Source organism: Dromaius novaehollandiae, chromosome 3 (genome assembly GCF_036370855.1).
Source record: "Dromaius novaehollandiae isolate bDroNov1 chromosome 3, bDroNov1.hap1, whole genome shotgun sequence".
Lineage (NCBI taxonomy): Eukaryota > Metazoa > Chordata > Aves > Casuariiformes > Dromaiidae > Dromaius > Dromaius novaehollandiae.
Window position 1 is genome coordinate 112422969 of NC_088100.1, and position 14691 is coordinate 112437659.

Here is a 14691-nt window from a genome sequence, read left to right on the forward strand (position 1 = left end):
GGGGAGGGGCGGGGCCCGGGTCCGGGCCCGGGCCCGGCCCGAGGCGCCTGCGCAGTGGGAGCGCGGCCGCCTGCCAGGTGGGAGGAGCCGCGTCGCCATGGTGGGGCCGGCGGTGGCGTGAGTGCGGGGCGGGCAGAGACGGAGGGGGGTCGGTTGGGCGGGGGGGGGTTTCGCTGGTCAACGGCCGTGTGTGCGGGTGCGCCGTGGTGCCTTGCGGCAGCCTCGCCGGCGGGAGCGGGCCTGCCCCGGCTTCCTGCCTGCACAGCCTGCTGTCGTCGTGCCGCACGCCGTCCTCTCCAGCCCCGTCCCTTCCTGCAGCGCTTCCGCAGCCTCGCGGTGAGGAAGCGACCTCCATTTCTGTCCTGTTGCGCCTTGTCCGTTTTGGGCGATGCGCCGGAATCACCTTGAATTCAAATTCTGCCCTATCTTGGCCTCTCTGCGCCTCCGGGAAATGGTATCGGCAAAAGATTTCATGTGTCAAAAAAAAGCCTTGCTTAGGTCAACGCTGTCAATTTGATTCCTTCGCCTTCCTCATTCCACTCTCAGAAAAGGAACGATATAGCACTATTCTCTTCTCCTCAGTCCCTGCTGCCTGAGTCACCCGGTTGTCTTCACGGGTTCTTGCAGATTTGTTGTGCAGTGCTTTGCTGTGGTTTCTTTCCTGGTGTTGAAGGTAGGGGACTCTATAATTCTCTGGGTCTTTCTTCTTTCTTTTTCCCTGGTGATTTAAAATTAACCTGCTGCAGTCTCCTGGGACCTCCAACACGATCCAGGAACTGGCAAAGATAACTGCAGGCGGTTCGCAGGTTGCTTCCTCCACTTCTCTAGCATGTCCTGGCGTGGGTTTCTTGGTCCCTTTTGAGATCAGTAAAGAGATTGCCCAGAGAGGTTGTGGGATCTCCGATCTCTGACCTTAGTGGTTTTCAAGACACAGTTGGATGAAGCCCTGAGCAAGCTGGTGGGTCTCCACAGCTGCCCCTGCTTTGAGCAGGAGGTTGGACTAGAGACCTCCTGAGGCCCCTTCCTACCTTAGTTATCATATTTAGCTTCTCTGAACTCTCTTTGCTCTCTTCCTTCTTAGGCATCATTAGCAGCGGGGAAAAAAATTATGCAATTTCATCTCTTAAAACTAGTTGTAGATCTCACTGATGTGCTGAGAGCTGCTTCCTGAAGGAGGATGGATATGTTCCTCCTGAACCATTAGGAAGATGGTGTGCAATGGCCAGCATCCAGCCATGGAGACATTTCATCGGTAGGCCAAGTAACATGGGAGAGAAGGATTTTGTTGATAGGTCCAGGTTTGGAAGGGATTCATAGAATAATCCCAGCGTTTTGAATGCAGGGGTCTGCCTTATCCTACTGGAATACATTTAAGCACCTGACTGCAAATTTCCCTGGATCAATCAAGATAGATTTGAACAGTGAAAGTAGTGGCTGATCTCTCAGTCTTATTCCAGATGCTGAGAGAGCTGCAGGCAGAAATCCTTTTCCTTGCAAGCTGTGGTCTGTCGCTCCCTGTGTAAGGCTTTCTACCTGGCTCTTTGTTGCAGTTGTATACCGTGACTGTCATGCCAAGCTTTCTTATCACAGATCTAGCTCAAATAGTAAATCAACTAGCAGTTAAATAATTCACTAATGCTCAAGTCAAGTTTACTGCTGTTAAGTCCCTCATCAAACAACCAACATGCTCTTGGATCCTTCTTTTCAGAATGCCTTCTGCAGGTTTAGGAAGTAAAACACATCTTTCTTTTCTGTCAGTTGCAGGAGTGATGTGGGAACCACCTGTTCTGTGTGAAAGAGAAGGGATGAACCATCTGATAAAGAGAAGAAACAAAACGCCTGGTAAATGGAAGCCATGAAGATATCAAAGCGGTTCTTTGCTTTTGGGATTTTGGCATGCATAGCTATTTATGTTGCATACATAAAATGGCACTTGGACTCCAAACCGGTCTTAGGAGCAACAGAAGGAATTGCTGAAAGCAGGAGAGACAGATTGAACCATCAGGCAGTGACAGCAGATCTCTCAGTCTTTTATGGGATTATGTTTGATGCAGGAAGCACTGGAACTCGCATACATATTTTTAAATTTACGCAGCAGCCAAAAGGTATGGCATACTGATGCATGATAGACAGATTCTTCCATAAAGAATGGAGCAGATTATTGATACCTCTTTCCTAGGGATTACTTGTGCAGATGTGCTCCAACTCTTCCTAGAGAGCCATCAGGAGATATATTATGGTTCAAGTATGTGGGTTTGGATGAAATCCATTATGAAAATATTCTACAGGGGGGAAAAGGCTGTAACGCCAGAAGGCTAACTAAATAGCAGCTGTATCCTTAGAGCAGTGTCCTGAGGAAGAGCAGTGTGCCATCACACTGCTTGGAAGAGAGGAGTAAGTTTGAAGTGCCTTATTCCCTGAAGTTTTCACCACAAGGCTGTTGGCTGTCTCTAGTTTCTGGCAGGGAGTTGCTTCTCCCTGCGTTGTCTGGTTTAGTGCAGCCTTGCCTTCAGTGGGACTTCAGCACTTGATTAAAGTTGTTCTGAGTTGCGTTGGGACAGAAAGTATCACTGAGACGCAAGACATCAGTCGACAAAAAAGCTCTGGTTTTCCACTGGAGTGTTGCAAGCTTCACTTGTTTATGTATTGTCAGCTCCTGTCTGTGAAACTCTTAAAGATGAAAGAAGAGAACTTGCAACTATCTGGTGATTTGTCTGATGAGCATAAGAAATACCTGCCTACTGGGCACCAGCACCTGGAAAATAATCATGATTTAAAAAAATGCTTTTGCAGGGGGCTAATTCCAGAGCAAGGCCTGTATTTTAAAGGTAGGGTGGCCTTTGATAGTTCTTTAGGCAGAAGCTTCAGATGACTGCCATTAGTGTATAATGATGTAACTTGTAATTTTTTTGTGTGTGTGAATGCAAAATGATTTGTACTGTTACTTATTTTGGAATACTGCTTTTGAACAGAGACTCCCAAGTTAACCCATGAGACATTTAAAGCACTGAAGCCAGGTCTGTCTGCATATGCTGATGATGTTGAGAAGGTAATTTCATGTCTCTTACTGTAAAAGTATGTGCCCAAAACCTCCTATTCTTAATATGTCCTGCAAACCACACCTCACTGTGGTACAGTTCACTGAGCTGTCTCAATGCAGGAAGCTCCAAGAAGGTATCCAAATGATACCAGCCCACAGAATAAGTTGCTCAGTACTGAGAAGATCAAGAAGCAGAGCGTATCTAGTTCTGCTAGGTGATTACTAGGTGAGGCTGTAAATTAAGCACAGCAGATGATTTTCCGATCTCTGCCTTAAGATTTGCTATGCACTTAAGAACAGGACAAAAAGAAGAGCCATGCTGGATTGGAGCAGGGCCTTCTCTGAGTGCAACCAGAACTAGATTCTTGGGGAGAGATTCAAAAAAACAGGTCAAGTGTTAAATGACTTCTCTCTTGTCTGCCTTACTTTCCAGCTGGCAGGGATCTGGGACTTCCTGAGCCAAAGCTTGCACCCGGTTCATAGTGTTTTACTGGCCTTGAGGACCTTTTCTTCCATGGATTTGTCTCATAGCTTTTTGAGCCTTTAGTAGCCAAAACATTTAGTGGCAAAGAGTTCCATGGCACCATTCGAAAAAGTGGCTCTTTCTGTTTGTTTTTTGACTTGTTTCTGAATAATCCCAGTTGTATCTGCCAGTCATTATGCTGTGGGAGATAGTGACTTGTCCTTCCCTATTGACCTTCTCTGGCTTCCTTGTGATGTTCAGTTGTCCGTGTTCCACGTTTGCAGTGAATCATACCTTTGATCACCCTTTTGCCCTCCTAAAGAACTCTTCAGAATTTCTAAGATGCATTTTTTGTTCTTTCCCTGCTCACAGAGTGGCCAGGGAATAAAAGAGCTCCTGGAAGTAGCAAAGAGTGAAGTTCCCATGGAGTTGTGGAAGTCCACTCCTCTGGTCCTGAAAGCAACAGCTGGCTTACGGTTGCTTCCAGGAGAGAAGGCTCAGAAGTTGCTGGATAAGGTACTGTTTCATTTCTTTCACTTTGCTTTCCTCAAATTTTATAGCAAAATTTGCCCCTGTGAGTGTAAGGTACATACATTCCTTTATGTTAATGTACATGAGTCATTGCTATCATTTAAACCTGCAAGCAATGCAAAGCCACTTGAGGTCAGATGGGGTGAGAAATTGTATGAGTACAAGCACAGAGGAATGATGACAGCTCCAGATAAGCCTGGAGATGGCTGTAAACATTAGTTTCCCTGTGAACACAAGTGTGATGAGACATTTCTGACAGTTGTCACAGTCTTGTTCCTACTGTTAGCAGCTTGATGCTGGAAGATTGCTCTGTTTCAGATTGATTAAAAATAATGTATATTGTATTTTAGGTATATAAAATATGTTTTATTTTTAAAAATAATATAAAAAGAAATAAAATATTATGTCCTAGACCTTAAAGCTGTGGTAGAAGTTCATTAGGTGTGCACCAGCTGTAGTGTTTTTCCTCTGTTTTTCATTGTACTCTCAATGACTGTGGAAGGAAGAAATCTGATGCGTTTACTCTGTAGCGTAATGAAAATGTTTTCAGTGTTGATCAGGGAAACCAATGTCTATCTTGTTCTTTGTTGCCTGCAAACTGTTCCATTCTTTTCCACACTGAATTTCAGTTGGAGCTGCTGCAGGTTTCTTCAGATGTTGCTTTAGAAGAACATGGAAACCTAGCGCTTTGCTGCCTCATCTAGAGTGTAGTGTAGAAGGCCTCTAACAGCCTACATGTTCACATGAAAAATGTCATCCACTGGGGCATTCCTGAAAGGTGCCCATCTCCTGCCTCTCCTTGGCTCTCTTACTGAAAAAAGACTTCTCTGAGTGTACCTTTTATTTGAATTACAGGTGAAGGAGATTTTTCAAGCTTCCCCCTTCTTTGTGAGGGACAACTGTGTGTCCATAATGAATGGAACTGATGAAGGTAGGTCAGCTTCTGGAGACCTTTCTGAAATCTTGCATTCCTGCCGTGCTGTGACAAACCCCCGCTGATTCTTGTGGGAACCCACATGTGATCGTTTCTGTGCTGCCTCGGGCAGTGCTTGCCAAAGAGATTTTGTGCTACATTTTCCAGTGTGAAGTCTAGAACTCTAGCCTGATTTTTAAAGCGATGAGTGCCTGGCAACTCCTTTGGGATCACTGGGAAGCTACTACACAATCAGCACTTCTGGAAAGGTTTCTGAATCTCTACATGTTGGGATAGTCTTCAACACCTGGTTTTGCACACCATGCCCTTGACAATGCATATCTGAGTTCTCTGGATGGAATTGGTCATAATGTTAATTATGACTGATCTAATGAGTATGAATGTGAATTGAACATGAAAAAGAGGTTCTCTAGAGAAGAAAACATATGTTGAATTAAATTGCCATTCAAAAAAATGCTGAGGACAGAACCTAGAATCAGTCTTGCCTTAAAAGAATTTGGAGAAACATGTCAAAATTCTAAGTAACTGAGTGTTGAAATGTGTTTTTAATCTGCTTAGAAACCAGACTTCAATACAGCTACTATTTTGGAGCTGTTTATGGGTTTATTTTTATTATTCAATAGAAAAAATACATTGTAGGATTTTTTTGTTTTAAGTTCATTAATAATTAAGTCTATGTGACAGCTTTGGTTCAGCCAAGGATTGAACTGGAGCTTGTTCGCTGGCAGGCCTTGAGTTTTAACAAAATGGATAAATATTTTGATTTGTTAATATAAGGCCCATTAATTCACCTTATTTATGGGGAAAAGGCTTATAAAATAAGAAAAGGACAGAAACAGTGCTGTTCACAAAAATGCTGGAAAGAAAACAGGAAAAATTAAAACACCTAACAAATGAAAATTCCTAGTATTCAAAAGGAAAAACAAGTGCCTTACAATGAACAGAACTCCACTGGCCAGACATCCTTCAGAGATTTTGCATTAGTATTAGTCCATTTATGAAAGGGGAAGAAGGGAGCTTGTGACAGGCAGTTTCTGGTGTCCTTTTCTGTGTTTGGATGATAGGCTCTGATTTGCTGTTTTTTTATTTATATGGTCCAGTTAAGCTGTTCAAGAAACCTTAAAAATGCCTCCAGCCAAACATATCGTAAAACAGGAAGACCTTTTAATATGGCTTGTCTTCTGATACTGTTGACAGATAAAATGAAATGACATGATCTAACAGTGCATCTTCTGATTCTTTTCCTAAATAGGTGTTTCAGCCTGGATCACAATAAATTTTTTAACAGGTATGGTTACATGAGCATGTGCATAGAAGTATGCCTGATTCTGTGAGATTTATGCTGTTTTCTGCCTCAATATGGAATTTGCTTATTGTTTTGGGTGGAATGGGAGAAAAAAGGGTCTGGGAAGGAAGCAATCATTTTTTGGCCTAGTCCATTTAAGCCATTAGGATTTTGGCCATTTACTTTACAGGGTGAAGAATTCAATCCGTTTTCCTAGCTGTTTATGTAATCTTTCTTTCAATTAATTCCCTGTGTGTAGTCTTTCTTTCAATTTTCCCTGGAAGGTACTAGAACACTTCACTCCTTTTTAGAGTCTGCCACTTGCTCTGGGTAAATTTTTAATGCAGATGTTCTAGATTGGCTTGATAGGTGCACAGAATGGAAGAAAGTGCTGTGATACTTCCTTATAGTGTTTGCACACAAAGTGTGCTGAATACTGTGCAAGTGCTGTAAAGCTTTTTATGATCAAAGGAAGTATGAGAAAGGTCAGAGATCTTTAAACACCAGCTCTAATGAGGTGTACGGAGGTACTTGACATAAGTCAATCTTGTCAGAAAGGTGATACTTGAAGGATCTGAGAAGAACTGGATTTAAATGAGAAGAGAGTTCTGGGCTGACAGAAGCAAGAATTCCAAGAGCTGAATATCTTAGGCCAGCTTTTTTGGGTTGCTCATTTCCTGAGCTCTAGGAATCTGCAAAGTATTGCTAAAGGATCAGAAGAGGTGGCCAAGAAAAGCACATTCCTCTGTGTTACAGAGCGGTTACCAGATGTGAAAGGACCCTTATATCCATTGAAAAACATTTAGGAGTCCGCTGATCAAAGCTACTGTGATTGGGGCATGAACAGTCACCACAGAAGTAAGAGAAACTCTGTCACTGGGAAGGTTTTCAGGTCACCCTGATTATAATCTAGTACTGGCAGGAAGCTGATGGATGGAGTCAGACTGGTCTTTGCACTGTTAAAATTTTATTCCTTTCCAGTTTTCTAATTCTCGCAGTGCCCACCATGTTTTTCTCTGTTCTGTCCCACATTTCAGGCAGCTTAAATGATCCACAGAAGAGAAGTGTAGGAATGCTAGATTTAGGTGGTGGATCAACACAGATCACCTTCCTTCCACACGCTGAGGTAATGTGAACATGCTCATTGTAGTGAAACACCGGTGCGAAGTCAGTAAGTGCTCTGATTTGTTTCTCTTGGAAGTGGACCAAAGTGTTTTTCATTGCAACGTGAAGCCACGCTTCTGACGGAAAAGCCCAGGTCACTTTGTCACATTTGCCTTGGTGCAGTCCCAGAGGCATTCACAACTCTGTCAGTACTCCTGCTCCAACTCTATGGTTTGGTCCATGTGGTGCATCTGCCAGGGCTGCTTTACTTTGGGGGAAAGTACAGTGTCTTTCTGAGCATCTTAACCATTGGCTCTCAGTTTGTGCTGTTAATTATTAAGACTTCAGAGGGAATGCTGTTAATGAGTCCAAGTCCAACATTTGGTCTCTGCCATATTTTAAGAACAGAGAATAAGATTCCTTTTCAGCTCTTGTTTATGGCTTTCCTGGGTTCACTCAGTTGCAAACAAACCTTTCTAAGGAGTGACTCTTTTTATGCAATAAAAACACATGCCAATGTTTGTCATTTCAGCTTCCAAGGTGCAGCATTTTATAGGTGTTCTGTGAGCAGGAAATCCTGTAGATACGGATCTTCCACAGTAAGGCCCTGGCCTGAGTAGAGATCCTGTCTGCAGTAAAGCTGCACAAAGGCAGAGGATAGGGGCACGATCTTAATGTTCTGACCTGGTCAGACCATTGTGCTCTTACAGCAGAATGGCAGGGGATGTGAAAAGTCCTGCATGTGGAAATTTTGGAGTGACGGATAACAGATGTTAACATGTGAGTAGTTAGGCAAGAACAGCAGCGTGGCCTGCGCTTTGTTCCCGTGAGCACATCAGTGGTGGTGGTACACTTGGGAAGAGGCCGCACAGTGCCTTAGATTATTACCTTCTTGTTTCCTCAGACTGCAGGCTGGTTCTCACCCTGTGCCTTGGCAAGCACAGTGAGGTGCTTTTCCTCTGGCTTGTAAAAGATCACAGCTGAGTTCACCTGAGTAGCACGTTAATGCACGCCTGCGTCTCTTAGTATTTTGCACACAGTTTTCTGTTGCAGAGATCATGTGACAAGGCAGTTTCTGTAGCCTTTGACAAAAGCAGTTAAGAGCTGAAATAAGGATTCCTTTTTAATTAGTTTGGTGTGGACACAAGTAGAAATGTAACCAGTTTAGACTCCATCATGTGAAGTTACTATTTCAGCTCCTGTTTTTTTGGTCATGTCATATGTATCTGTGGTCAAATCCAAACATTTGTAAATGCATCATTCCTCTCTGGACCATGCTAGGATTGTTTCAGGGATTTCCTAATGTTTTGGAGGATTGTGCTGTTGCTGTTTGCTTTTGTTGGCAGAAACCTTGCACTAGTGTCTTTTTCTCCGTCCAGGCAACTCTCCAGGCATCACCAGCTGGCCATACAACTTCATTTCAGATGTTCAACAACACCTATAAGCTGTATTCATACAGGTTAGTTTTGGGAAAGAGAGCATGCTGGAAACATAAAAGCGAAGCCAGTGAGATCCAGCTGTTTCGCTGAAGTGGGGTTCTTGTGAGCGAGTCCTTAGAAGAAACGGAGAGATTCGAGCCTAATAACCATCTGCACAAGCTGAGTATGGGGAGATTGTGCAGAACAACAGGCAGGCAGGCAGTCTGATAGCTAAGAAAGTAGAAGGCTGTAATGCTGCCTGTGTGCCAGTGTTTTGGGCAGAGGGAAGCAGTTTCTTCCCACCCAAGTTTACCATGGGGCACGTCGGGACTCAAGAGGGGTCAACACTGTGTGCTAGAAGCTGCACTGCCTTTGAGAGGGCTAGGAAAAGGGTGGAACACGCTCAGCATTCCTAGTCTTAAAGAGCTAGTTTATAGTTGATGGCTTATTCCCTGTGCTTTGCTCGAAGAGAGATTATTCTGTTGGCCTATAAGCCTTTGCCAGAGATGGGCTAATATGACAGTGGGTTTTCACAATGTTCCCCTTATGTGTGCTAGCTGCCAACTCAAGCCATCTTGCTGGGATCACATAGAGGAGACAGGCATGTCGCAGCCAAGTTGGCAATGGAGTATCACAGGGAGGATGTTGTTCATGGAGGCTTTTCTCCTTCGCAGTTACCTGGGACTTGGGCTGATGTCAGCAAGGCTCGCAATTTTGGGAGGAGTTGAGGGAAAACCTTGTAAGTGATGGGCACTCCTGCAGACTTGTCTCTGAGCTCATGTGTTTTGGGGGCTGGCTGGGGATAGGGTGTGTTGCACTGTTGTGGAGCTCAAGCTGCCAGCATGGTATGGGGACTCCTGTCACCACACCTGGACACGTTTGAGATGGATGCAGAAGGTGACTGCTAGATCCTGGGAGGGAAGGATTCCTGCCAGCTTTTTGAGCCAGGATTGGGGCTTGGAGGCACATTGCTGAGGATGTGGGAAAGTGTGGAGGAGGGCTGGGGAGTGGAGGGATCTAAAACTAACTTCCTAGTTTGTTTTTCTAATGCTGCTTCCTCTTACTTGTGCAGTAGGGGAAGGTCAGGAGCTGATCAGCCCTTGTTTATCACCTGGTTTCAAATCTGAATGGGAACATGCTGAGATAGTGTACAAAATTAAAGGACAGAAGGCAGGTATAGTGCCTTATCACCTCTCTCTCCCTTGCGAGGCCAGTGTGCTTATTGCAGAGTAAAGTAAATGCACTCTCAGGCTTTTGGAAAGACACTAGATTCTCTGTGTGTCATTCCGTATGACTCTTTCTCCTGAGGCTTGTCCTGTTAAAGAAAATGTGCAGCTCTTTTCTGCTCTGTGTCCTGGCATGTCTGTCCAGTCCGTAAAGCTGTTAGCAGTAGTACAGCAGGAGTTGAGCATTCCCTGAACAGATGTTTTAAAATCCTCCCGTCTCAAATGGTGTTGTCAATCCCTGATGTGTCCATACTTACTCCCAGTCTGAAGATGGTGAATGTTGCCACTGGAAAGAGACGCAGACCTGTTGTTTCAGATCTCTGTGAAGAGCCTGTAAGAATTCAGGGAGTGCTGTAGTGCAAAAGGGAGTGCGTCTCCTTGCAGAGTCTGAAGAAATTGTGCATATGTTTAATTGCCTGTCTATAACCTGCTGGGTTTCATTGCCTTCTTTTAGGTGAACCTCTGTATGAGTCTTGTTCTAGCAAAGTGGCAAAGATGCTCTACAAAAAAGTGCATAAAACCGAGGAAGTGAAGAATTTGGATTTTTATGCTTTCTCCTATTACTATGACTGTGCAGCAGAGGTTGGTCTCATAGGTATGTTTGCTCCTGTTTTCATTTCATTTTAAATGGCAAGTAATGGAAGAAATGATAGCACTGACATATATCACAGTACTTTGCTAAGCTGTTGAGGAACTGAGTCCTGTGTTATACCAGTGTGTAGCATTGGTCTCATCTGGATATTGAATGCTATTATATTCCTTTAGGGAAAAAACTGGGAGTTGTGAAATAGGATTTGCAACTTCTTTTAATTTTTTTTTTTTTAATAAACGAGAAATCACTGGTGTCTGATTAATACTATGATCTAAAATAGAAAAAAGACCCCATAGAGATGAACAGATCTCCCCCTGGGTGATAAAGCACATCAAACCTGCGCTCCTGGGTTGTGTATTTTGCTTCACTGGCTTTTTAAGTTGCATAAAGATTTTCAGGTATTTCCACATGTATTTAGAATGCATACCATCTCTTTTCCTGTGGTATACTGGTCTGTCATGTTCAGTGGTAGAAAGCAGGTCATAGGATCTCAAGTTACTATGGGTGAACTTACCCTTCCTCAGTCACTTTGTTTTGCAAATAATTTCAGATTTAATATCTTCCAGAGTGCCATTGTCCTGTCAGATCTGGTCAAAAATGATTACTGTGTTCAGGCATCACAGGACAGGACAGCACAGACATGGCGACAAGGCAAGAGAGTTTGTAAACTTTGGGTTTTTCTAGGAAACTAGGGAAATTCTGCTTAAGATGAGGCTTTTCAATGCACGTTAGGGCTCTGAAATCAAGGATCTTGTACCTTAAAGAAAGTGTGAGTTCTGTCATTGATTTCAGTGGCTCGAGGCTTGATTTCCAGTGTTTTTACAACCCACATCTACAATTGCTTTTATGCACAAGCCACAAAACAGATCCTGATTTTCTTTTTTTTTTTTTTTTTTTATTTAGATAAAAAAAAGGGAGGAAGCCTAACTGTCAGTGACTTTGAAATTGCAGCTAAATATGGTGAGTAAAGAATAAAATCAAACAGGACTGGTAATTATATGTGAATTCATATCCAGGTGGCAAATGTGTGACATGGTAAGAAGCCGGATTTTTTCTGTTTTGTTTTACTGAGCACCCATCTTCTGGAGGTCACCTGTCTGCACAGCATCTCAACCAACATTTCTGGGTATTTCTGAAAATCTTAACTATTATTTCTATTAATTCTTCTTTTTGCAGCCTGTATAAGACATCTTATAATACTGACATTTTAAAAAAATCTCTCAGGGATTACTAATAATAAACTTGCCAATTAATAGTTGTTGCGAAATCATGCTTTCAAGAGGGATGTGGCATTCTCATCATAATAAACTGTTCTAATATGGTTTAGTTTTTCTTTTTGTCTCAAGTTTTGTTCATATGCTTGATCATTAATCAGAAAGAGGGAAAAACTGATTCATGGTCTTTTTTGCTTCATCAGCTGTAGAGAGAACTGCCTTCTCAGATTTACAAATATAAACGCATTTCTTTTTAATACTGCAAACTCAGGCTTTGATCAGAGCTATACGGGCTTTTTTTTTAGTAAACTTTGAGTGACTAAGCAACTTTGGGGGTTCTAATTACTGGACTACCATTTCTGTGATCCATGCTGAGAGAGGAAGGGAGTTTTATTCTCTTTAAGTCTTTGTTTTTGGCAACCTCTATTGAATGCATATGCTTGAGAAACATTCTGGTGAGAAGAGCTGCTCTTGCATAACTAACTGCTCAGCATTCAAGCTGTATCAGGACAGGGCTGAGATTTTTTTGCAATTCTTGTTTTTCCAAGCTTCTTAACATCATTTTTTTTCCCCCACCAAAAGAAGATGTGGGCACACCTGAAATTCCTTAGATTTTAAAGGTTTAAAGTAGGTAGAAAAAAAGTTGCAGGCCACTTCTGTCTTTCCCTGAGCAGTAAAAGGAACTCAGTGTCTTATGGGAGAGACAGAGTATCTTTGTCTTTCACTGTGCCGGAGCTTTACTGCTTTTGCTAACACATCTATGTCATTTTAACGCCTCAAAGAAGAAAAAACAGGATAAATAGGTTCCATCACTGTGGAACCCAGCTGATGAGAGATGTTTTAACAGTTTGAGGTTTTGCAAAGCTGGGTCGATGCTAGGCTTGAGCCCATAGTATGCACTCAGATACTCTGTTTTCATTCTCCTCAGTATGTAAGACCATGGAAATCAGCCCAGGAAGCAGCCCTTTTCTCTGCATGGACCTCACATACATCACCTGGCTTCTGCAAGAACTAGGCTTTGTGAAGAGCCAAGTCTTCAAGGTGATGCACAAAATGGATTGCTTGGGAGAGTGGGCAGGATGCCAAGATGGCTTTAGCCACCCAGTCCCTAATTTCCCTTCCTGCTACAGCACATGCCCTGTGATTAGGGGTAGGGGGGACAGCCCACCATGGTGATAACCAGTGCAATAATGCTTAGGGCAATGTTCACCTTGCATGTGTCTGCTTCTCCCAGAAAATTGTGTTTTAACTTCTCTTTTTTTTTTTTTTTTTTGGGGGGGGGGGGTGTTTTTGTTTTTGTTCTTTTTTCCAGCTTGCCCGGAAAATTGACAACGTTGAAACGAGCTGGGCTCTGGGAGCCACTTTTCATTACATCAACTCACTCAACAGACTGCAGTATTAAAGCTCCTTGAAGGTGACTTATGAGAATCTCAGCTTTTGGAAGCCCAACACAGGAGGATCTGGTAAAGGGCCTGCTTTTGGCTTCCTGAGTTCTTTGGGAGGTTATCATAAGCTAGGACCCTTTCTTTCCCTCCCCCCCACCAAGTCCCCTTCTTCACTAGCTCTCTTTTACAGTGCAGAGTGCAGTATCTAAAGAATAAGCATTGATTGTATGGCATCTGCAGTCAACTTGATGTAAACCCAGATCATCTTTGAAGGAAAGCTAGGACTCTCTGCAAGACATCTATGATCTCTATGAGAAAAAATGCATCTATGTGGAATATACCTGTAATATTTGCCTGTGATGTGCTGAAGCTGGTGTAGGAAATGGTCACTCCAGAGAGAACACTTCACTGTCCTGATTTCCTTTTGGGGTGTTTCTTTTCTTTTTGTCAGCAGTTTTCAGTGATGATTATTTTTATTTTACTACTTACATTGTTTGAAAATGAACTTAGGTGTGCATGTGAAGACAGTGCATTGATGCAGATGTGTGGCTGAAACTGTGTGGAAGTCTCAGCTCTGCTTTTCACTTGCCGAACTAGCAGCACTCAGGAGCACCCTGGAAACTGTGGGTATGCATTTACAGGCGTGAATCAGAACCGATCGGCCATGGAGCATAAAAGCATGCGAGGCTCTGGCTATTGGGATAAGGATGGTGGATATGGATGGTGGAAGACAACATCAGATTTGCTGAATCTCAAAGAGACAAAAGACCTGGGAGTTTGGTATGGGGCTAAGCATGGGTTTGGCAATGCTGGCTCGGTGTAAGATCCACGAACACGATGCAGCCACCAAAATAAACCCTAAGGGCAGCTTATTGGACCTCACAGACATTTGTGCCTTGGCAAGGTGTATGCAGGGCCTGGGACGAATGCGTTGACAGGGCATTGTGAGTGCTACCTCCTGCAGAAGCACCTCATATGGATACATGAATGTATTTGTTGCTGCGTGGAGCTGTGGCAGGGCACCTGCAAGGCACCACGCGGACCTCCAGTGTGCCGGCTGGGAGCAATCTTGGACATGCTAGGCTAGTCATAATCAACCTGTGCAATTGTGTGGTATTTATGTGGGTATTTAGAGTAGATCTGAGCAGTGTTTTGGGGGTGTAAGGGAGCCATGCATTTGGGGGGAGTAAGCACCTTGATGTGCGAGCACCGCACTGGGGCCACACAGACCCAGCTGTGCCCTTCGCTGGGGGCAGCAGGAGGCAGCTTGTGGCCGCGAGCGTGCAAGGGCTGCCCAAACCCCTGACGGTAAAACCCAAATTGTTTCACTGACAATAAAACTCTGATGAAAAATGAGGACGAGGCCATGGTGTCGTGGCTTTAAGCTCCGCAGAGCTTGCCAGGGTCCCCGGCGCCATCTTGTCCCCCTCAGGCCATCCCAGCCCCGCCACGCCGCCCCCCTCCTGGTCCCCCTAGCAGCGTCCCGGTCTCCCCGCACC

General features: G+C 43.8%; 1 protein-coding gene across 16 annotated transcripts; it reads left to right on the forward strand.

Annotated features, from left to right (window-relative positions):
* The first annotated feature begins 23 nt into the window (after positions 1 to 23).
* On the forward strand, positions 24 to 14548 carry ENTPD6 (ectonucleoside triphosphate diphosphohydrolase 6). 16 transcript variants are annotated; one of them, XR_003259772.2, is made up of 16 exons: positions 61 to 117; positions 1759 to 2105; positions 2973 to 3049; positions 3876 to 4019; positions 4890 to 4965; positions 6221 to 6256; positions 7291 to 7379; positions 8737 to 8816; positions 9450 to 9514; positions 9848 to 9949; positions 10456 to 10596; positions 11497 to 11553; positions 11666 to 11719; positions 12736 to 12848; positions 13120 to 13270; positions 13383 to 14548. XR_003259772.2 is itself a non-coding variant. In XM_064509844.1 (15 exons), the coding sequence occupies exons 2-15, from the start codon at positions 1770 to 1772 to the stop codon at positions 13207 to 13209; spliced, it is 1197 nt and encodes a 398-aa protein (XP_064365914.1). In that variant the 5' UTR covers positions 24 to 117; positions 1759 to 1769; the 3' UTR covers positions 13210 to 14548. The 16 variants fall into 16 exon arrangements, 15 of the variants coding, with proteins under 15 accessions (XP_064365914.1, XP_064365919.1, XP_064365911.1 ...); XM_064509844.1 differs by having other exon boundaries at positions 24 to 117; positions 1759 to 1842; positions 13120 to 14548; XM_064509849.1 differs by having other exon boundaries at positions 45 to 77; positions 1759 to 1842; positions 13120 to 14548.
* The last annotated feature ends 143 nt before the right edge of the window (positions 14549 to 14691 follow it).

What these genes read in the sequence shown, in the direction of transcription:
- ENTPD6 (XM_064509841.1), top strand. Translation starts at nt 1,847, where the DNA reads ATGGAAGCCATGAAGATATCAAAGCGGTTCTTTGCTTTTGGGATTTTG. An exon ending in CTCAGAAGTTGCTGGATAAG is followed by an intron (nt 4,020 to 4,889) that starts GTACTGTTTCAT and finishes TTTGAATTACAG; the next exon opens with GTGAAGGAGATTTTTCAAGC. An exon ending in ATCTCAACCAACATTTCTGG is followed by an intron (nt 11,720 to 12,735) that starts GTATTTCTGAAA and finishes CATTCTCCTCAG; the next exon opens with TATGTAAGACCATGGAAATC.